General features: G+C 57.2%; 1 protein-coding gene across 2 annotated transcripts; it reads left to right on the top strand.

The window, feature by feature from the left end:
* Positions 1-744: 744 nt before the first annotated feature.
* SAPCD2 (suppressor APC domain containing 2) lies at positions 745-10,294 on the top strand. Of its 2 annotated transcripts, XM_079112838.1 has the most exons (7): positions 745-1,493; positions 3,497-4,129; positions 6,320-6,429; positions 7,043-7,189; positions 7,349-7,456; positions 7,558-7,677; positions 7,749-10,294. In XM_079112838.1, the coding sequence occupies exons 2-7, from the start codon at positions 3,577-3,579 to the stop codon at positions 7,875-7,877; spliced, it is 1,167 nt and encodes a 388-aa protein (XP_078968964.1). In that variant the 5' UTR covers positions 745-1,493; positions 3,497-3,576; the 3' UTR covers positions 7,878-10,294. The 2 variants fall into 2 exon arrangements, with proteins under 2 accessions (XP_078968964.1, XP_078968963.1); XM_079112837.1 differs by lacking the exon at positions 745-1,493 and having other exon boundaries at positions 3,167-4,129.
* The last annotated feature ends 10,516 nt before the right edge of the window (positions 10,295-20,810 follow it).

Below are 20,810 nucleotides of genomic sequence, written 5' to 3'. Positions count from 1 at the left end.
GCCTCTAGATGGAGAAGTAAAACGAAGGCAGGCTGTGGGCCCCTTGCTCTGCCCTTGCCTCCTTAGGTCGGCACAGGTTTGCTGACTGACAAGGATGCTTGGACCCCAAGCCTAGCAACCCTGTGGCCGCTGCAGCAAGGCCGGAGCTTGCTGATGAATGCACAGCCTGTTCTGCTCTGGTGGTCTGTGTGCTGGAGAGGCAGCCACAGGTGGAGGGACGGGAAGTGGGGACTTAGGTGAGCAGAGCAGGCTCCACACCCCAGGCCAGGGTCCATGGGTGCCCTTATCACCCTTGCAGGGCTGGGCAGCAGAGGTGCATGTGCCCTTTGAACACAGATGTCAGAACATTAATTCTTTTTTAAAGAATTTTGTAGTTGTAAATGGACTTACTTATTTTCAGTGGTGCCAAGGATTGAAACCAGTGCCTCACACATGCTAGGCAAGCGTGCTGCCACTGAGCCCCAGCCCCGGCCTATAACGTGAATTCTGAGCCCTCTGGGTCAGGATGCCCCCAAATCCTGCCTCGAGATGGGAGTGGGGCTAGGATCAATGAGTTTGTGAAGTCAAGGTCTGTGCAGCCAGACGCATTTGCAGGACCAGAAGAATGGACCTACTTGGACAGATAGGAGTGTGGAGTGTCAGCAAGGCCAAGGTGGGCAGCAACCTCTGGGCACCTGCAGAGGCAGCCTTGTGGCCAGCAGCCTCCCCTTGGTTCTGGGCCTTGTCCCTGTGAAAGGCTCAGGGACTGGACAGCACATGCTGGTCCCTCTCTCCATTCCCAGTGCTGCGTCTACACCAGGGGCAGAGGGGCCTGGTCATATGCCCACTTCTCCCAGAGGAGCTCTGGGCTGGCACATGAGAACATGATTACAACTGGGATGGGTGCCTCAAAAAGCCACGTGGGCACCCTGGAAGGCCCCCAGGGGTGGCGGCAAAGCTGAGTGCTTCAGAGTCAGCGGAGGGCAGAGCAGGGCTGGGAAGCAGCATGGAAGGAGGATGAGTCAGAGCTTAGGCCAGGTGGAAACAGGGCAGTGCCTCAGTCCACACCAAAGCCAGGCGCTGATGCCAGTCTCTTCAGTGCCCTCCTCAGGCCATCCAGGGGCTATGGGGAAACCACAGGCCCAGAGCCAGCTGAGATCACCTCCCCTGGGGTTTTGGACACTCCAAGAAGCCCTGTCTCCTCTGCACAGTATGCTCAGATTCACTGGGGGCCCTGCCTGGCCTGGGTACTGCTGGTGGCTGACTTGCATGCCCACGCTGGCCTCCAGTCCAGTTTCACAGAGCTGGCCCCTAGCCTCCCAATCCCACAGGCCTTATCCTGGCTTGTGTCCCACCCAAAATGGCCTTCCCAATGTGACCTCTCTAGATAAGGTTTCCTGTGTGCTGATCATCTCCTGAGCACCATGGTGAACCAGGGCAATGTTAGGCCAGGGAGTGGCCTCACCCTGCTTAAGGACTCTTGGGAAGACAGCCATCATAGCCAGACATCTAAGGTAGGGGTGTCTAACTGGACATTGGGGGGGCAGGTAGAAGGAAGGATCAGTACCTGGGAAAAGGTTTGTTTTTCTGTTTGTTTATTGTTTGGTACTGGGGATTGAACAACCCAAGAGCACTTAACCACTGAGCTACATCTCTAGCCCTTTTCATTTTTTATTTTGAGACAGGGTCTTACTAAGTTGCTTAGGGCCTCACTAAGTTGCTAACTTAGTAGCAAACTTAGTAGCTTTGAACTTGTGATCCTCCTGCCTCAGCCTCCCAAGCCACTGGGATTACAGGCATGTGTCACCAGCCTGGCTATTTTTAAATTAAGGCAGGGTCTCACTAAGTTGTTTAGAGCCTTGATAATTGCTGAGGCTGGCCTTGAACTTGCAGTCCTCCTGGCTCAGCTTCCCAGGTCACTGGGATTACAAGCATGAGCCACTGCACCCAGCTTTGGACAAAGTTTGGAAGAACACAGATATCAGCGAAGAGTAGAGACAGAGGAGAGGGCTTTCTGGTAGGAGAGTCACAGGCACAGGGCTCAGGAGTGAGGAAATGAGAGTACACTAAGGACTGGGGCAGGTGGAGTACTGGAAACAGAGTACATATGGGGAGATAAGTCTGCAGTCCTTGACCTGCCACCAAGGGGAGGCAGGGATAGGCTTCCATGACCAAGATCCATGGGGTGACTCGGGCCACGGCCTTTTGGGGACCCCACCCAAATTCCTTACCCTGAAGGAGCCCCAACTCTGTGTGTATATCCCCAGAGAGATGTGGAGCCAGGGGAGCTGGCTGTGGCAGCTGCCACAGGACCTGAAACACAGGCACTGTGCTCCTGACCTAAGACACACAGGACATAGGAGAGGCTGGCTGAGGCCTGCCCAGGAGGGGCTGAAGGGAGGCCTCTGGGTCAGGAGCCTATCCAGAGGTGTTCAGCAACTTTGCTGAGGGTTCTTGAAATGGACAGTGTATTTAGAAAGCAGAGGCCACAGATAACATGTGGATAACGCTCAGTGATCCAGGAGCCTGTGACATTCGGGAGTTGGCCAGGGTGGGGGTGGATGGGACCAGGGCAGTGGTAGAGGACAGGCAAAGGTGGAGGCAGGGGTCCAGCCAGACAGTACCTGAGCACCTCCTGGTCTTGGAGGGCACTCCTGGTCAGCCCTGGAATGGACCCCTGGAGCAAGAACGCAGCGAAGGCCTGGATCCCTCATCTGGAGTGACTTGACCCTGCTAGAAAGAAACTGAGGCTGAAACAGGATCTGCGGGGACAGAATTGAGACCCAGGAGGAGGTATCCGCAGAGGACCAGGAGCCCAAGAGAACCGGTTACCGGATGGGTATCTGGGGACACAGGAGAAAGTGGCTTTGTCCGGCAGCCGGCAGGACAGGCCTGTCTGGGGGTGGGGGCGAAGGAGGAGTTAGCAGCGTTGGGGACAGAGAGGCCTCTGTGACCGGGAGCGCCCAGCTGGCTGGAGCCTACGGCTCTCTTGGGACCCTCCTTCTGCAAGAGAAGGAGGCCCCAGAGTCTGCTGGGGGACCCTCAGCGAAGAGAACCCAAGGGAGCTGGTGCGTGGGGGTGGGGGGGGGCGGTGGGATCCCTGAAGGGGCTGCACCCTCCCATCCTTACCCACTAGGCTACCTGGGAGCAGGATTTTTTGTAGGGTCCCAGGCCCTACCTCTCGGAGAAGGGCGGGCGACTATGGGGCGGCTGAACGGAAGAAAAGGCTGAGCCGCCGCAGCAGGGCTGGTGGGCGTGGAGGCAGAAGAGGAGAGCGCGCCCGAGCGGGGTGGGGTTCAGTCCAGTCCGCGAGCCTTCGGGCCCCTCCCCGGCACAGCGGTCCGGGGAGCTCGCCGCTGGATGGCCCCTCGGTCGGAAAAATCAAATCGGGGACGGCGGCCGTGCAGCCAATCGGGGAGCAGATAGGCCAGCTTCGGCCAATGACTGCTGCGAATGCTAATGAGGGCTGACGCCGCGAGGAGGGCCCCATTCAAAAGTAGCAGCTATTGTCGCGCAGGGCCGTGCTCCGGGCGGGTCCCGCCGTCTGGACGCGCAGAGAAGGGCACGTGTGGACGTGGGGACGCCACCCCGGCGCCCATGGCTGCGGCCGCGATGGCCCAGCGGGGCCGCGTGCCGCCCGCCGCGACCGCGCCAGGCACCGAGGGGCTGCCGCGCGCCTTCCTGCAGAGCCTGCGCACGCTCTTCGACATCCTGGACGACCGGCGGCGCGGCTACGTGCACCTGCGCGAGATCGAGTCCCGCTGGCAGGGTGCCGACGCGCGCGAGCTGCCCCGCGGCGTGCTGGAGGGCCTGCGCCAGGTGGCCCCGGCCAGCGGCTATCTCACCTTCGAGCGCTTCGTGGCGGGCCTGCGCACCTCGCTGCTGAGCGCCGACGGCGGCCCGCGAGACCCGGCGCGCGCGCCGGTCCGGCCAGGGGACCTGCCGCCGCCGCCGCAGCGCCTAGTGTTCGCACCGGCGGACGAGCCGCGGACTCTCCTGGAGAGGAAGCCCCTGCCTCTGGGCGCGCGCCCTCCGCCGGCTGGTCCCGGACAGCTGTGCGGCCCTGCGGAGGCGATGCCCTGCCCGGCGGAGCCCGAACGTCCCCAGAGAGCAGCCCTGGAGCGGAGCCCGAGCGCGGATGCCGGTGAGTGTGGGGTGCCCCCCAGCACCACCTAGCTCCCCAGGCCTGTTCCGAGGCCGGTGCCCGGAAGCATCTCCCACGAGGGTCGGGACACCTTGCGTGGTGGACTCCAGAGCCAGGAGTGAGCCTCAATGGACCTGGAGGTCTAGGGGCTTGGGCCTGTGCCAATGTGCTCGGGGCTTGAGGAGGCCAACCCTTCCCCTGGCACAGCGTGGGAAGAGCAGGACAGTGATTTGGAACACTCACCAGGAACACACCCTGTACCAAGCCTGAGCCAGGCACGGGAACACCTGTCCAGTGCAGTGTGAGGGAAGGTGGGTCACTTCCAATGCCTGACCCACACCTGGGCCCTCCACCTTTTGCTGCTGCTCAGATAGAGGTGCTTCACTGTGGAAGAGAAGGTCCCCCTAGACTGTGGCCAGAGGATCCTTCTCAGTCTGACAGTTCAGCCCAGAGAGCTGGGCCTACTGCCCCAACCCAGGCTGAGGTGCTTTTGGGAGCTGTTGGAGGTTCTGCAGGAGCACCTGCCACCTGTACAGGGAAGAACAAGGTGGGGGCAGGGAGTGACTAAGAGGGATGCCACAGAGGGATACAGACTAGTCCCTGGGGACTTTCAGCAGGCTCCTCTCCTGGCTTCCCGTCCAGTTGGCAGAGACAGGAGACTGTTGAATAGCCCCTGTCTGCCTCACTCGACGGCGCCATCCTTGGGAACAGGACCTACATTATGTCTGGAGTTGGGGCAGGCTGCAAGAAACCCAAGCCCCCAACCCCTCAGTCCATTCAGCCTTAGCACGTGCCCTTGGGGGCAGGCTTGGTCACTGGTGGCAGCTGCTAGTCCCTTTTGTTGCTGCCCATTGCTTTGCCAGCTTGCCAGACCTCTCCCCCTGCCTCAGACTGATCTCCAATCCTATGACTGGTGCTTGGAGCTACAGTGAACCTGGCCTCCCTGGTGAACTGATCCAGCAGCCCCACACCAGACTGGGAGCTCTCCCCGCACCTCCATGGTCCAGCTTCCCTGTCTCTGTCATCAGGAGGCTTCTGGGTGTGTCTGGTACCAAATGCAAGGTGGATGTCATCTTTGTGGCTCTGCAGTTTGAAACCAGCCATGGGACTGCATGCAAGGACAGGCTCAGGGCTTGGTTGTGGTCTAGCCTTGCTCTGCCCTGTGGCAGTGATTTATTTTAGCACACCCTCTGAAAGGCCACCTGGCCAGTGTGCACACCATAGGCAGCGTTTACACTCATTACACAGCCAGGTTCTAGCAATCGCCCTTTTACAGGCAAGCCAAGATCCAGACAAGGATCAGAGCATGCTTGACTGACAGAGCTGGCTTTCAGAGTACCAAATCTGGATCCCCAAACCACCAAATCTTCAGGAAAACGCCCCAACACCTATAGAGCCTCCTAAGACCTCAGCCAAGAGAGTCGGGCTTCCTACCTTGTGCAGATCAGTCCCAGATGCCCCAGGTTCCTCCCTATCCCCACTTTCTAGTGCCTTCTTGCCCCCACCCCCAGGCAGCAACATGACTGTGCCTCCCACTGGTTCACCCTGAACTGTGCTCAGCAGGCTGGGATGTGGGCCCTGAGGCCTGCGTGGTGCCAGAGCCCTGCCATGGGCTCTTGGACCAATCCTTACATCCCCCCACTCCTGTGGCCTGGAGGATGAGCCTGGTGCTGGCCACAGGGCTGGAGGGCTGAGGGTGGTGCCCTCTGCGCCTGCACACAGCCCCATGAGCCTGAGCATGCATCCCTGAGCTCTAGGACACTCCCCGTGAGCGGGGACTTGTCTGTTTGCATGTGTTAAGGACTTCTGGTACTGCAGTTGCTCCCAAGCAAGGGTTGATCTCCACCAAGCAGCTCACCTGTCCCCTGCCTCAGCTCCTGCCCAGCAGGGAGGACAGAGGCTGAGGGAACCAGAGGCCCTGCCTCTCCATCCCTTATCCCTTACCCTTTACCTAGCAGCCTTTGAGACCCCAAGGTGTACCACTGTGTTCTAGGCATGGGGTGAGGTATGGAAAAGAGTCCATGCAGCTTACCCCCCAGGGAACTGTTAGCCCTCTCCGGGCAAGTGAGTGGTTTCCAGGTGGGGGTGACTGGCAGAGGCTTGACCCCCCCAGAACCCACACTGCCTGGGTTGGCTGGGCCTAGGATGAGCTGGGGCCTGGAGTTCAGCTGGGCTTCTGCCTCCCCACCGTAGGAGCCGCGGCTGGCAGGGATCTGGAAGTAGATGCAGGAGATGCCTGGCGGGCCCCACGGGCCCGAGGGGAACGTCGGAGGCATACAATCACCAACGGAGTGGACTGTAGCCTGGTGAGAGGGGCCAGGGCTCTGAGGGACTCTCCAGGTTGCCTGGGAGGCTGGGAGCCTGGGAGCCAGGAAGGGGTATCCAGACCAGGGTTCTGGGGGAGCCCTGACGGGAGCATCCATCAGCTCTAAACATCTCCCTACCTGGGCTTGAATGCACTGGAGGGCTGGCCAGGATCAAGCAGAGGGAGGTCATGAGGTCCTTCAGGGACATGCTGTGACAGTGGTCTTGGGCCCTGCTGTGCTTGCCCCATGAGACTCAACTCTGCCAGTCAGCCCATCATGCCAGGTACCTGCTTACTATAGGCAGAACCCTAGAGAGGGGCACTGGGGCAAGCCAGGGGAAGTAGGAGAAGAGGGCTGAACCAGGCCAGGCCCCCTCTGTGCTCCCCAGAGCAGCGGTGTGAGGCCCCCCAGGACTGGCTGTGTGCATCCGTTTGTGTGGTTGAAGACTGCCCATAGCTGACACACTGTGTGTGTGGTGTGTGCGTGTGCTGATCTGACATGCACGTCTTAACTTTCACGCCCGTGGTTCTGGCACATTCACATAGGCATCAGGTGTGCATGGATGTGTGTGTGCTTACTGGCACGTGTGTTCCCGCACACACGTGTGTTGTAGCTGAAGCAGATGAAGGAGCTGGAGCAGGAGCAGGAGGTGTTGCTGCAGGGTCTGGAAATGATGGCACGGGGCCGAGACTGGTACCGGCAGCAGCTGCAGCGTGTGCAGGAGCGCCAGCACCGCCTGGGCCAGAGCAGAGCCAGTGTGGTGAGTGCTGGGACCATCCGGGTTGCCAGGGCGCCCTCGGGCAGACCCCACAGCAACACCTCTGCGCTGCCTCTAGGCTCTGAGCAGCAACTTTGGGGGGCAGGAGTGCCAAATGGGGGACCCCCATCACTGCCCAGTGCTCCCCTGCTTTTCTCCCAGGACTTTGGGGCTGCAGGGAGTCCCCGCCCACTGGGGCAGCTGCTGCCTAAGGTACAGGAGGTGGCCCGGTGCCTCGGGGAGCTGCTGGCTGCAGCCTGTGCCAGCAGGGTGAGTGATCCCCAACCTCCCCACTCCCGTGCTGGGCCACCCGCTCCCTTGTCCTAGAGACTGTGTCCAGGAGAGGCCTACCTGACCATACCCTCCCACAGGCTCTGCCCTCACCCTCCGGGCCTCTGTGCCCTGCCCAGGTCACCATCTCACCCTCAGCCCCAGGCTGGCAGCAGCAGACCATCCTCATGTTGAAAGAGCAAAACCGGCTTCTCACCCAGGTAAGGTGTGGGGAATCAGGGGCTGGGGCCTGGAGGCCAGGCTGGCCCTGACCACCTGCTTGCTCACCCAGGAGGTGACTGACAAAAGTGAGCGCATCACCCAGCTGGAGCAGGAGAAGTCTGCCCTCATCAAGCAGCTATTTGAGGCCCGAGCTCTCAGCCAGCAGGACACTGGGCCTCTGGACTCCACCTTTATCTAGCTGGGCATTCATCTGGTGGGATCTGCCTCCAGCAGGACAAGCACTAGCAGGATGTGCATCTAGCCACAACTAGACACGGCTCTCAGCCCTGTGGGCGCCCGTGTGAGCCTGATCTCTGGCTGAAGACCTTCAGCGGCCTGGGAAGAGCCCTTGGGGAGCCTCCACTCTTGTGGTCTGGGCCTGCCCCAGGCCCACCCTGCCAGAGCACTGACTGTTGCAGCCTTGGGGGCAGCGTGGGGAGAGGCTCTGTGCACCCTAGAGCCCGAAGCTGCCACTGTCCCTGGATGAGGGAAACCCCCTGGCAGCCCTGGGCCAACAGGGGCACATTTACAGCTGTCCTGATCCTTCCTGCCTCTGACCCGGGGTCTTTAGTCTCCAGTAAAAGCACTGGTCACACTGGGCTGCACCTCCAATAGTGGCCAGCAGAGGGCAGCGAGTGAGCTGGTCCTTTGCTGAGTGGCCTGCATGGTGGTGTCTGGGGGTCGTGGAGCATGTTGGGGTCTGGTGGTACTGAGGATGGGTGGGGAGATCTGGAGGCCAGCTAGTAAAGGGCCTAGGGGCATTTGCAGGTTGATGTCCCGATACAGGTGGCTGCGCCTCAGATAGGAGCAGATGAGGGGGGTGGGGGTTGGCCTTTACATGGGACTCCGCCTGTGCCTGTTGGGGAGCCCAGAGATAGCAGTCAGGGTCTGAGTCCCAGCCAAGGCTGAGAAGGAACCTGCTGCACCCAGAGCAGGCCTGGCAGGTTCCTGAAATTGAACCAGGAGCTTGGCTTGCCTGCCCCCTCCCACAAATCCCATACTCTGAAAGCACTTGAGTCCTTATCCTCTTGGCCAGGACTCCACCCCACACTGAGTCCCACAGCAATCTGGGAATTGGGCTCCAGACCTTCACCTGGTCCAGGGGCAACTGATGGTCACCAGGGTGTCTCGGGCCCATTCCCGGGAGAGGACCCTGTCTCCAGGAGGGATGTGGGTCTGGGCCTCCAGTCAGGCCCCAAGGCATGGTGTGGGCACAGCCCACCCACCCCACAGGATGCAAGACCCCCAGGTCTTGCTCAGACCTCCGTCCTCCCACACCCAGGTTGGCCCCAGGCCAGTGGGGCTAGAACATATCCTCTCAGCCACAGAGAAATGAACCGGAGGCACAGGAGGAGGCTGGGACCACCCCCACCTCCAGGCTCCTGCCCAACCCTGCTCAGCCTGGCCTGGTGGGGCCCATGTGCAGTGATGTCCAGGCAAGGTGGGCTCTGCTGGGTGGCTGCCAGAGCCTGGCCCCACTGCGCCTGCCCCTGGCCTGCAAGGGTGCCAGCTCAAGCATGAGCCAGCCTCCTCCAGGGCTTGGACAGGAAGCCAGTCCTGAGGGCAGGTGCAGCCCCAGGAGGACTCGCTGCACACCGCTCTGAAAGCTACCCCCGTCTCACCAGGTCCGAGTCTCTCACGGCCCCTGGGTCGTCCCCTGCCCCACCCCGTCCAAGCCCCCACATCCACCCTCACTGCTGTAGTGGGCCCTCCAGACGCAGCCATGACAGTTCCAGAACTCAGCACCTCCCCTGCTCCTGACAGTCCACCACTCAGACCCAGGCCTAGCAGGGTCCAGCCTCAGGTGGCCAGACCACAGCTCAGCTGGCGACCTCTGCCACCTTGGGGCTTTGTCCAGGATGTTCTGTCTACCTGGAGCCTGGCTAGCCCCTGCCAGCCCTTATTCGGGGTCTGTCCTCAGGCACAGGGCCCTGAGGGCCTCCCTTTTCCTTGGGGGTGTCTCACCCTCGGGGGATTCAGCAGTTCTGAGCACCTCACAGGAGGCAAGAGACAACACGGGTGAAATTGGTCAGGAGACCCACGTGACGACCTTCCGCTGAGGGGTAGGCTGAAACAGACTGGTGACAGATGCGGGCAGCATGGCCTTGGTCTCCTGCAGGGTTCAGAAAGATTCTCTCCAAGTTTGCAGCCTGCAGTCAGGCTGCCCGCGCAACCCCAGAGGTCTAGAGGGAGAATTTAAAGGGTCCCAGTTGGCAGGGCCCAGGGCCCTGGCAGAGGCCAGTGCAGATCCTCTGTAAAGCCTCAGTCCGAGTGGCCCCTGGGGCAGCCAAGGGTCCTTCCAGCAGGCTGGTCCATCCTTGCAGGAGGTGAGCAGCATCACTGGTCTGATGCTGCTCAGTGGCACACGTGCTACCAGATGTGACAGTCACACGTGCTTGCTCCATGTCCCTGGGGGCAGGGGGGCTGCCCCTTTGAATCACTGCTCTGAAGGAAGCCAACTGGACCAGGACCCTGCAGTTGGTTCTGGGGAACGAGCCTGTGGGGACACCATCACTGAGCCACAGCCCCACTCCCTCGCTTGTTTTTTAAGTTTTGAGACAGGATCTGGCTAAGTAGCCCAGGCTGAACTTGAGCTTATGATCCGCCTGCCTCAGCCTCCCCAGTCACTGGGATCACTGGTGTGCACCATCACACCTGTCAGAAATGAGATTCTTGAAAATGTGGAAGAATGGTCCTTATGGTCTCTTATTCCATAAAAAGTATGATCTTTTATGTCACAAAGAATACCAGGGCAGGGGTGCGGCTCAGTGATAGAGTCCTTGGAGAGCATATGAGAGGCCCTGGGTTTGACCCCCAGCACTGGGGAAAAATGCCAATCAAGTATGAAAAAGAATCAAATGGAACCAGAAACTAAAAAGGAAAGAACCATTAGTTGAAATGGAATAGTAACAAGGGACCAACATCAGATGAAAGATTTCAGCCCTGCTCAAGGGGTTTAGTGGATTGAAAGGGAGGATAAGGAATCATCCAGAGCATATCCCAGAGAGACAGGAAGGAGAGATAAAGGGCCTTCACTGACTCAGGTCTGGTGGAGTCTCCTGGGGGAGACGGTGGGGTGGGGAAAGAGGAGCAGCAAACAGATGAGCCGGCCTAGAGTGTTCGGAAATCATCTTAGAAGAACCACTTCTCAGATCCAGGAACCTCTACTGGGATGAACCAAAAGAATTTGCGGTCTGCTGAGATCTTGAAAGAATTCAGGGAGACAACCTAAATCCCCTGTGAGCTGGGGCTGGGGTGCAGCTCTGAGGTAGAGCCTCCACCCAGCATGTACAAGGCCTCGGTACATGCTGGCACCAGAGAGCAAAACAAGATTTTCAAACAAAATTTTCCAAGTTGTGACCAGATATTTCCTCAAGGGAACTGCAGGGGAAATACTTCAGGGAAAAACTCGAAGGAATCATAAAAACGGCCTGGTTGTCCACTGCTGTGTAATGAATGAATTTTGGGCTCAGTGGCTGAAAGTGATGACTATTTCCGGGCTGTTGCTGTGGGTTAGGAACTCAGGAGCAGCTGTATGGGGTGGTTCTCACCTGGAGCTCCATAGGTTCAGGCAAGGGGACTGTGGGGCTCTGCCATTGTGGGCTGAGGATCCACTTCCAAGATGGCGGACATAGATGGCCATTCACCGAAGTCTGCTTCTGGGACCTGTGGGACTCTCACAGTGTGGCAGCTACTTCCCCAGAGGATGTGGTGACTCAAGAGAAAGAGCCGGGAGGAAGCCACCTGCCTTTTATCTCATTTCAGAAGTCACTCCTGGGGATGAGGCTGCAGCTCAGTGGTAGAGTGCTTGCCTACTGGTTCCATACCCAGTGCTACTACTACTAATGTAAGTCACTTCTGAAATATTCTGTTGTTGGAAGTGAGCATATCCAGCCCCCGCTCAAGGCAGGTGAGGAACTAGGGATTAGGCTCCAGCCTTTCAAGAAACAGGCGTCACATAATCTGTGGACATATTGTTGAAATCTCCCCCCAAAACTAAGTGCCAAGGAAAACCTAAGCAACTTACCTCACATTGAGAGCAGTGCGGATTTCTGTGAGGACACAGGAGAGCTGAACCGTGTCCGCAGCGGCTCACCGGTGGGGAAGAGAGGCGGGAGAGCACAGCACCCGAAGGCACTGTTCACAGGAGGGACGTGGACCGTGGGAGAACCCGGAGAACGGCAGCGGTGCAGCCTGAACCAAGTGGGGGGCCGCAGAAGGGAAAGACATTCACCCTAAGAGGCCAGGGTGGCAGCACACCGGGAACCCCAGCGACCCTGGAGGCTGAAGAAGGAGGGTCGCAAATTCAAGACCCTGTCCCAAAATATAAAGAGTTGGGAGTGCAGCCCAGTGGTAGAGCGCCCTTGGATTCAATCCCTGGTACCACAAGGAAAGAAAGACACAAAGAAAGAAAGAAAAGAAGTTCAACCAAAGGTGAAAAGAAGAAATTTAGAAAACACAATGAGATGATAGAAGTCCATTAGAAATCACAATGTATGTAAATGACTTAAGCTCACTAAATAAGAGACAAATCGGTCAGATTGGATTTTTAGAAATTAAAATTAAGCTGTTTTAAGAGATACACCTGAAATAGAATGACAACAGAAAACAAAGACACAAGTTTTATCCTATTGATGTAAAACAAAATAGGGTTTTTGTTTGTTTGTTTGTTCTGCTTTTGATTTTTTTGTTTCATTTTGCTTTTGGTGCTGGGGATTGAACCCAGGGTGCTCTACCACTGAGCCACACCCAGCCTTTTTTAATTTTTTTTTTTTTTAAATTTTGAGACAGAGTCTTGCTAAGTTACCCAGGCTGGCCTCAAAGTTTCCATCCTCCTGCCTCAGCCTCCTAAGTCTCTGGGATTACAGGTAGGCCCCACCATGCCCAGTTGAAGGCAAAAGATATCACTAAACATAAAGAGGGGAACTACCCAATCATAAAAACTAATTTTACTACTAAGATACAACGATCCCACACCTGAAATCACCTAGTAACATAGCTGCAAAATATGTAAATCATGAAGATCTGCAGCTGTTTTCACGCAGAGTAACTACAGATGGCAAATAAGACATGAGGAGATGTCAACCTCAGCAGCCACTGGGGACGGGCAGATGGAAGCACAGTGAGCTTCTGCAGCCCATCAGAATGGTCCCCTGAAGCCTGCGAGCCAAGAGCCTGGCTCCTCCAGGCGCTGCTGGCAGGAGCCTCCAAGAGCCTTCAGTACTACAGCGGCGTTCAGAGGGTGTGAGCCGCAGCCCCAAGACGGACGTGCTCAGGGACCAGAGGCAGATGGACCTAGGGTTGCAGGGTGAAGTCTGTTGGGGCCTCAGTGGACAGAGCTGTCTTGGGCAGCAGCCCTTACGTGCTAGGTAGCCACAGTGGGCCTCTGCGCACGGGAACCTCTCTCAAAAACTAGTCATGCGGCAGCAGCTGTGGGAAGACTCCACTGGCCATGCAAACGGCCATGGTCCCCTGGGTCTGGCGGGCAGCCAGGGCCACCTGGCTGGCAAAATGGCAGTTACCACCAAGACAGCTGGGTTTGAGCTGGGTTCTGCTTATGGCCCCTGAGGAAAGTGCTAATTGCTTTAAAAACTAAAATCGAGCCGGGCACAGTGCTGCACACCTGTAATCCCAGTGGCTCAGGAGGATCAGGAGTTGGAGACCAACCTGAGCAAGTCCCTGCCTCAAAATAAAAAATAAAAAAGGCTGTGGCTGTGGCTCAGTGGTAGAGTGTCCCAGGGTTCAGTCCCCAGTACTCCCCCCCAAAAAAGTAACAATGACACCAATCTGCCACAATGACTGTCACTGTCAAGTGTCAGCTCCGCCATGCTGGGTGCCCAGACGCCCCAACACCCTGTGCGTGTCGCTGTCATATTCTGAGATGTGACTCGTGTTTAGATCAGCAGGGCTCCTTCCATGAGATGGGTGTGCCTCGCCCAGGTAGCCGCAGCTCTGAGAGGGAAGCTGGGTCCTCCTGGGAGGAAGGAGCTGGGCACAGGTGGCCTCTTGTCCTGCAGGCTGTGCCACAGGCTCTGGACTGCCCTGCGGAACCAGAGCTGGGCAGTCAGGCCCCTGCCCCTCAGCGTGTGCTCCTCTGAGCAGCTCCAACCGACCCAGCACCTCAGCCCACGTGTGGGCACTTACCCCAGAGAACCGCGCTTATCTTCATGCAGGAACACATATAGGAATGTCCACAGCATTTCACTTATACTATAAATTGGGAAGTCCCCCAGGCAGACATCTTCCTGAGGGCGACTGGTTAAACAGCCTGCGGAGAGCCAGGTGTGGTGGCTCACACCTGTAATCCCAGTGACTTCGGAGGCTGAGGCAGGAGGATCCCAAGTCCCAGGCCAGCCTCAGCAACTTAGTGAGGCCCTATCTCAAAATAAAAAATAAAAAGGGCTGGGAATGTGGCTGAGCGCTCACACACACCTGGGTTAGATCCCCAGTACAAAAACAAGACAGACAAAACCCGTGGCACATCTGCACCCTGGAATACCCCTCAGCAATACAGAGGAGGGGGCAGCGCGGGTACAGTTCAGGGAGACCATGCCACACGGCAGGAAGGCGACCTGGAGGTCCTGAACCTGATGGACAGGCTTCCGGAACTGCACTGCCCACTGAGGCACAAGGAGAACCAGCACCAGAGAGTCAGAGAAGCTCAGGCTTCGGGGTGTCCGACACGCCTCTCAACCACACGGGTCAAAATAAGGACTCTCAAGGGAAAGGAGAGAAAGTCACCTCAGTGGAATGAAAAGCTCGGCATCCAAGGCAGAAACGGGAGGCTAGTTGATACAGATCCTTCAGGACTCGCACTGCGAAATGGCAGCCCACAAGTCATGAACGAGCAGCTGAGCTTGAGAACCTGCAGAAAGAGATGGCAGAGGAAAGGCAAAGGGCAGGAAGGAGGAAGTGGCTCTGAGGTGTGCCACAAATGCCCCTCGGTGGCGCCAGGTGGACTCTGGGAAGGGCCAAGCACAGCAGAGGCAAATGTTCCTGCTCCTGTGAGTTCACATCCTGGAGAAACCACGGAAGGTGGAAACAAAGGTGAGCAGGACGGAGGGCATCAACCAAGGCAGAACGCAGCTGGGAAAGCTAAGAAGTGCACCAACAGCAGGCTCCATCAGGCAAGAAGACCCAGGGCATGAGGAGTCAAAAAGAGGCCACAGCTATGCATTGCAGAAAAATAAAGCAGATCTCAAGGGGGTTCCAAACAAGGTCTATGCTAATCCACTTAAGTGGACAAATTCCTGTGGAAACACAAAATTGACTACAGAAGAAATAGAAAACCTGCTGGGCATGGTGATGAATGCTTGTAATCCCTGCACTTGGGAGGCTGAAACAAGAGGATTGCATGTTTGAGGACAGCCTCAGCAATTTAGTGAGACCCTGTCTCAAAATAAAAAATAAAAAGGACTGGGGATATGGCTGCAAGGTAAAGTCCCTGGGTAAGATCCCCAGTACCAAAAAAGAAGAGAGAGAGAAGAGAAGAGAAAGAGAGAGAGAGAGAGAAAAGAGTGAAAGAAAGGAGGGAGGGTGGGAAGAGGGAGGGAGGAAGGAGGGAGGAGCACCCAGCCCTGTAGCCCTGTAACTAAGGAAGAAACAGCAGTTCATGATCTCACCACAGGAAAATGCCAGAGTTGGAAGATGTCACAGGCAGGTTCTCCCACACATTCAAGCAAGGATAATCCAAATGCACGTTTCCGGAGAAAAGCTCCGTGAGGTTAGTGTACCTTGATAGCAAAACCCAAGAGGGACAGTGAAGAACAGAGCATACGCTTTCCGTCCGCAACGTGTGAAGTGGGACAATGCCGGATGCCAGCTGGGATCAGCCCTGAGGAATGTGGGGTCACTTCAGTATCTAAACTGCACATCCATGAGTCATGTTAGTGGATTAGAGAGAGCCTGTGGGTGCTCTCAGGACGGGCAGAGAAAGCCTCCAGTAGGACCCACTGCTGGAGTGAGCTCAGGGCTGCCAGCGATGGCTGCCTGGCCAGAGGAGCTGGGGACTCCCCTGCCTGTGGAGGTGGAAGGAGCCGGTCTGAAGAGACCACCCTGCTGTCCTCTGCACGTGCAGGAGAAGGCGACGCCGTGGGGACAGCGAAAAGAGCCTGGCTGCCAGGCCTGGGGGTGCACGGCTGCATCACAGGGGTTCTGCTCAGCGCAGCGGCTGGGCGGCTCTATAGATGGAAGCAGGTGGCCATAGTCTGTCTAAACCCTCAGGAGCAGCACCAAGAGTGGGCACTCTGGTGAGCTCAGAGTCCAGCAGCCACCCTGGGGCCTGGGGAGGCTGGCGTGTGGGAGGGGCCTCCGTGCTTGCCACTCAGTCCCCCTATGGGCCTGAACGGCTCTAGAAAGAAATCGTCCATAAACAGAACCCGAGCCCCTCCGTGTCGATTCCCGCTCGTTAGCTTTGCTTTACTATTTGTTGCTCCCAGGGTGTTCCACCCCTGGGCTGCATCCCCAGCCCTTGTCATTTTTTAAAATTTTGAGGCAGGGTCTCATTCAGTTGCTTAGGACCTCGCTAAATTGTGAGGCTGGTGATCCTCCTGCTCCACCCTCCTGAGTTGTTGGGATTACAGATGAATGCCACTCAGCCTCGCAAGAAATTTATTTTTTTAAAAACACTTTCGTTGAAAGACCTAAAAGAAAGGCTACATAGATAGAGAAACAAACCACACTTTTGGATTAGGACCCACTTGTTAATTGCCCCCAACTGGTGCCCAGATTCAACGTCATTCCATTTGGAATCCCACCTCGGAAGATGGTTCTAGAATGCCTGTGGGTGGGGGTGGGGGGCCATGCAAACAGCCCGGAGGCTCTGCATAAGATGTGGAGAAAAGGGTCTTTCTTCTCAGAGGTCACTCCAGGCCTGAACTGTGGGGGTGACTGGCCAGGCATTGCATGAGACCTCCAGATGCAGCCCCCTGCAGAGAAGGGCAGGCAGGCAGAGCACACTCACACGGGATTTTCCACCAGCACAAACCCTCTTCCAGAGGGACAGAGCTTGTGGTCAGCAGATCATACAGCCTTTAGAGGAGAGGACCCTAGAGCCTCCCAGTCGATCACTTGTGCATGAGCCAAATGAGCTAGCCTCAGAACAGAAGAGAAGGCATCAGGACTGATCAGGAATCTACAAGATGTGCTGGGCACAGTGGCCACGTGTGTGATCCCAGCGGCTCTGGAGGCTGAGGCAGGAGGATCAAGAGTCCAAAGCCAGCAGCAGCAACTTAGCTAGGCCCTAAGCAGCTCAGCGAGACCCTGTCTCTAAATAAAATAAAATATAAAAAGGGGGGCTGGGGATGTGGTTAAGCGCCCCTGGGCTCAATTCCTGGTACAAAAAAAAAAAAAAAAGGATTTCCAAGATGTTTCTGACAAAGGATTAACGTCCAGCACATATGTTGTCAGCACACGAGGACCTGGCCAGGCGCAACTTTAGGGTTGGCCTGGCCTTTATGCAGGAACAGAATGCACCTCTGATGGACCCACTTTCCTGGTGGAGAATGAGCCATACGCCCAAGCGGGAGTCTATGCTTACATAGGTTACACTGAGAGGTGACTTGATCAATGAGCTTGTCAGTTGGGGATACTCAGGACTGTTTCACTGGGCGAGCTGTGGGTTCTGGGGTCAGTGGTCAGTGTTTATCTCTTTCCCTTTGGGGTCCCATTGTACTATAAACAGGAGAGAATTTATTTGGGGAAGGATCAATGCTTTGGTTTCCTTTCTTGGGATTATTCTGTCACCGGGTAAGAATGCACTGGAAAAGGATCAGTGCCATCAGTGTGCTGCTCTCCGCTTCACTTCCTCTTCCCAGGCCACACTATTTTGGGATTTCTCATTTTCCATATCCAACATATGTAAAGAGTGCTTATAAGTAAATAAGAATAAGATCAGCAATCCTTACAGAGAGCCTCCAGTTTGTGCTCCCACAGAGGAGGAGAGATGTCTGTCTCCTTAGCTACTGAGGAAACTGAGGGACCATTTCACTCCCAACAGTGTCTCCAAAATCTAAGAGATTCACAATGCTGAATGAGGACTGGATGCGGAGCAGGCAGAGCAGCTGGGAAAGCTTGTGTGTGCTGACGGCAAACTGTCCTGGAGAACACCAGGCACTGAGTGGGGCCAACACTATAACCATAAATTCTGCTCCCAGGTACTGCCCAGGGAAAAGCCCACAAGCGCACATATGAGCAGCAAGATTGGTTCGCGCCTAAAGCCAAGCCCCATCCTTACACCCCCTGCATGTCGGTCCGCTGTGGTGTACTTGCAACACAAACTGCCAGCAACGAGGACGCCCAGACGGCACCTTCCGACCTCGACAGGGCCGAGTGAAAGGAGCAAGCTGCACGGTGTGAGCATCACGAAGCCAGGGGTGCTGCCAGACTGCGGATGCGGAGAGCCCCTCCCCTCCTGCCCCCGGGGAGCGGATGTGTGCTGAGTTGGGCTGAGGTCCTGACTGCAGCAGTCTGCCGTCCAGAGACTCATCCACAGGTGGCAAAACCCCGATTCAGCAGAGCAGGCTCCTCTGACGGGGAGGAGGGTGCTCTGCATGGCCCTGCGAGGGGTACGATCTGGAGCTTAGGTGACAGTCCTGCTACTGCCATCCTTACCGATACACGGCTGTCCCGCCCACCGCGTGGCCCAGGTGCAACACCTTGGGAGGCAGTCCTGGTCCCCCTTCAGCGGGAGGCACTGTGAAGTCCACTCTGTCTGGGACAAGTGGGAGCCCCTACCCCACACCGCAGAGTTCAAGAGTATCACTGCTTGCTCTGTGTGTGCAGGATGTGCCCGGCAAGTGTTTGCTGAGTAACTAAGTAAGAAGGGAGGCCTCCAGGGGCAGGGCACACTGACCATCCCAGAGACTTGGAAGGCTTAGGCAGCAGGGTCACAAGTGTGAGGCCCAACTGGACAACGTAGTAAGATTTGGTCTCAAAGTAAAAAATAAGAAGGGCTGGGGATGGGCTGGGGCTGGGGCTAGAGCTCTTGCCTAGCACGTGTGAGGCACTGGGTTTGGTCCTCAGCAACACTCAAAATAAATAAATTAAGTAAAGGTATTGTGCTCATCTATAACTAAAAAAACTTTTTTAAAGGGCTAGGGATGTGGCTCAATGGTTAAGCCCTCTGGGTTCAATCCTTAGTACCAAAAAAAAAAACAAAAAAAAATTTTTTAAAGCAAAAGATGTCTCTGCTCTGAACTCTCGCTTCTGAAGGAAAGCCTGAGGCTGGACAGCCAGGACCTCAGCTGTCTCAGCCAAAGGCCCTCTGAGTCTAGCTGGGGAGGGGGAATCTGCACTTCTGCTAAACCCGGCTCCGCCTGGAGCCTGGACAAGGTCACATGCAGCACACTTGAAGCCCCCCCCACCCCGCTGAGATCCCTGGAGTCCAGGGCTGCTCCCTGCTTTAGCTGCTGCTCATGGGACCCCACGTCCCCCTTGCAGGGGTCCAATACCCAGAGGCTGCTCGATGCCAGGAAGGGGCGTTCCCTGCCCTAGTTACATCTCAGAAAGAATCCAGTGCTCAGCCTTCGTCCTGGCTGCTCCCTGCTCCCGCTTCTGCCCTTCTTGGCAGGACAGTCCAGGCACTTGGCCGGCCGGAGCCTGTTTCCCCAGGGCAGGGGCTAGGCTCCATCCTGCCCCTGTCCCATCCCCTCAGGCCTGGTGGGGGTCTAGATGCCCCAGGCTTGTCTGTTCAAGGACAGTCCAGACCACCAGGAAGCCATTAGCCCTAGTAGGATGGGGGCTGGTGGACAGCGCCATGCCACTGCTGCCCATCCACAGGATGGACATTCTCTGGGCAGCCTTTGTTCTTTGCTTTCAGGCCTCCTGTGCCTGCCTCTCCCTCCTCTGGTTCAGGGGTAGGAGAAATGGCCTGGGGGAATGTGGGGTGGTGATGCTGGCTAGACACTGGGGCCTGGAGCCCAGTGCTGGCCACACCCAGAGAGTCCCTTCTGGAGACCCTCCAGGCTGAGCTCTGGGAAGGTTCCCACCCCTCCCTCTGGGGTCCTGAGCTAGAAGAAAGACGCTTTTGCTGAGCTGTGACACCAGACCCTCACCCTGGGCGGCAATCCCAGCCCAATTGTCCCTGCCTGTTCCGCTGGCCAGGGCATTGCCCAGGCCCCACCCCCATCAAAGGCGTCCCTTCAGCTCAGCTGGGTGCCTCCACGCCCTGTGGTCTTGCTGTGTTGCAAGCCACATGCTTCCTGCTGCCTGCGGCTAGGATTCTCTGCACTGCACTTCCCATTCTGCAAGCGCAGAAGCGGGTGGCTCCTGGTCAAGGAGCCCCCTGAGCTTGGTCAGGCTGATGGGCAGCTCCGTGTGGTGTCAGAGCAGAGGACAGGCATTTTGTAGGTTAAGAGGGGCAGGTGCAGGGCTGGGGCTAGCAGGGCACTTGTCCACTCCAGCCAGCATTCAGGAACCTGTTGCTGACCAGCAGCCTGGGCCTGGCCTGGGGGCCCTGTTCCTTGCCCTCCAGGTCTATGTGAAGCACTGTCCTGTCTCCTCCTGGGGAAGCCCTTTCCCAGGCAAAGGGGACAGCAGGGATGGCAAGGGCCCTCAGTGGAGAGAGGAGACTCGGCCCCATCAGTGCGGTTTCGCTGTTTCTGGACTTACCTGACGGTGGGTCATTCCTGTCCTTCCCTATTTCAGTGTCAACTGTCATCTTAGTAGAGGGCTGTGTGAGGTACAGCTGACTTGATTCTTTCTACTGCTCAACTTGAATGCTCAGGTAGGCAAGAGCAGGCCCACCTGAGTCAGCTCAGCGCTCCTGGAGCTGACCTGTGCAGGCTGGTGCCCGCCCAGAGCACGGTGCTCCACAAGCTGGACTGGGTCTCAGTGTCCTCCAGAGGCCCAGCCTGGAACCCAGGAGGCTCCTGTTTTCCCAGGCCACGGAAAACGTCTGCCTTTCAGCCAGCCCAGCTACTTGCCCCACGCCAGGTATCCTGTCCCCACTTCACAGGACAGGGCTGGTGCTAAATGGACAGGAGACAGGAGGGCAACAGTGACAGGGTCACCCGGCTGCGACCTGAGTGCTGAGAGGGACTTCGAGGATGACTCAGCCGAGTCGCGTCTCTCACCTGCGCTGCCGGCAGAAGCGGGGGCTGGGCTTGTGGGCGTGGCCTAAAATGGGCGTGGC

Source organism: Sciurus vulgaris (assembly GCF_902686455.1).
Source record: "Sciurus vulgaris genome assembly, chromosome: 15".
Classification (NCBI taxonomy): domain Eukaryota; kingdom Metazoa; phylum Chordata; class Mammalia; order Rodentia; family Sciuridae; genus Sciurus; species Sciurus vulgaris.
The sequence above is the reverse complement of the archived record's forward strand: the minus strand, read 5'-3'. Positions and strand labels throughout refer to the sequence as shown.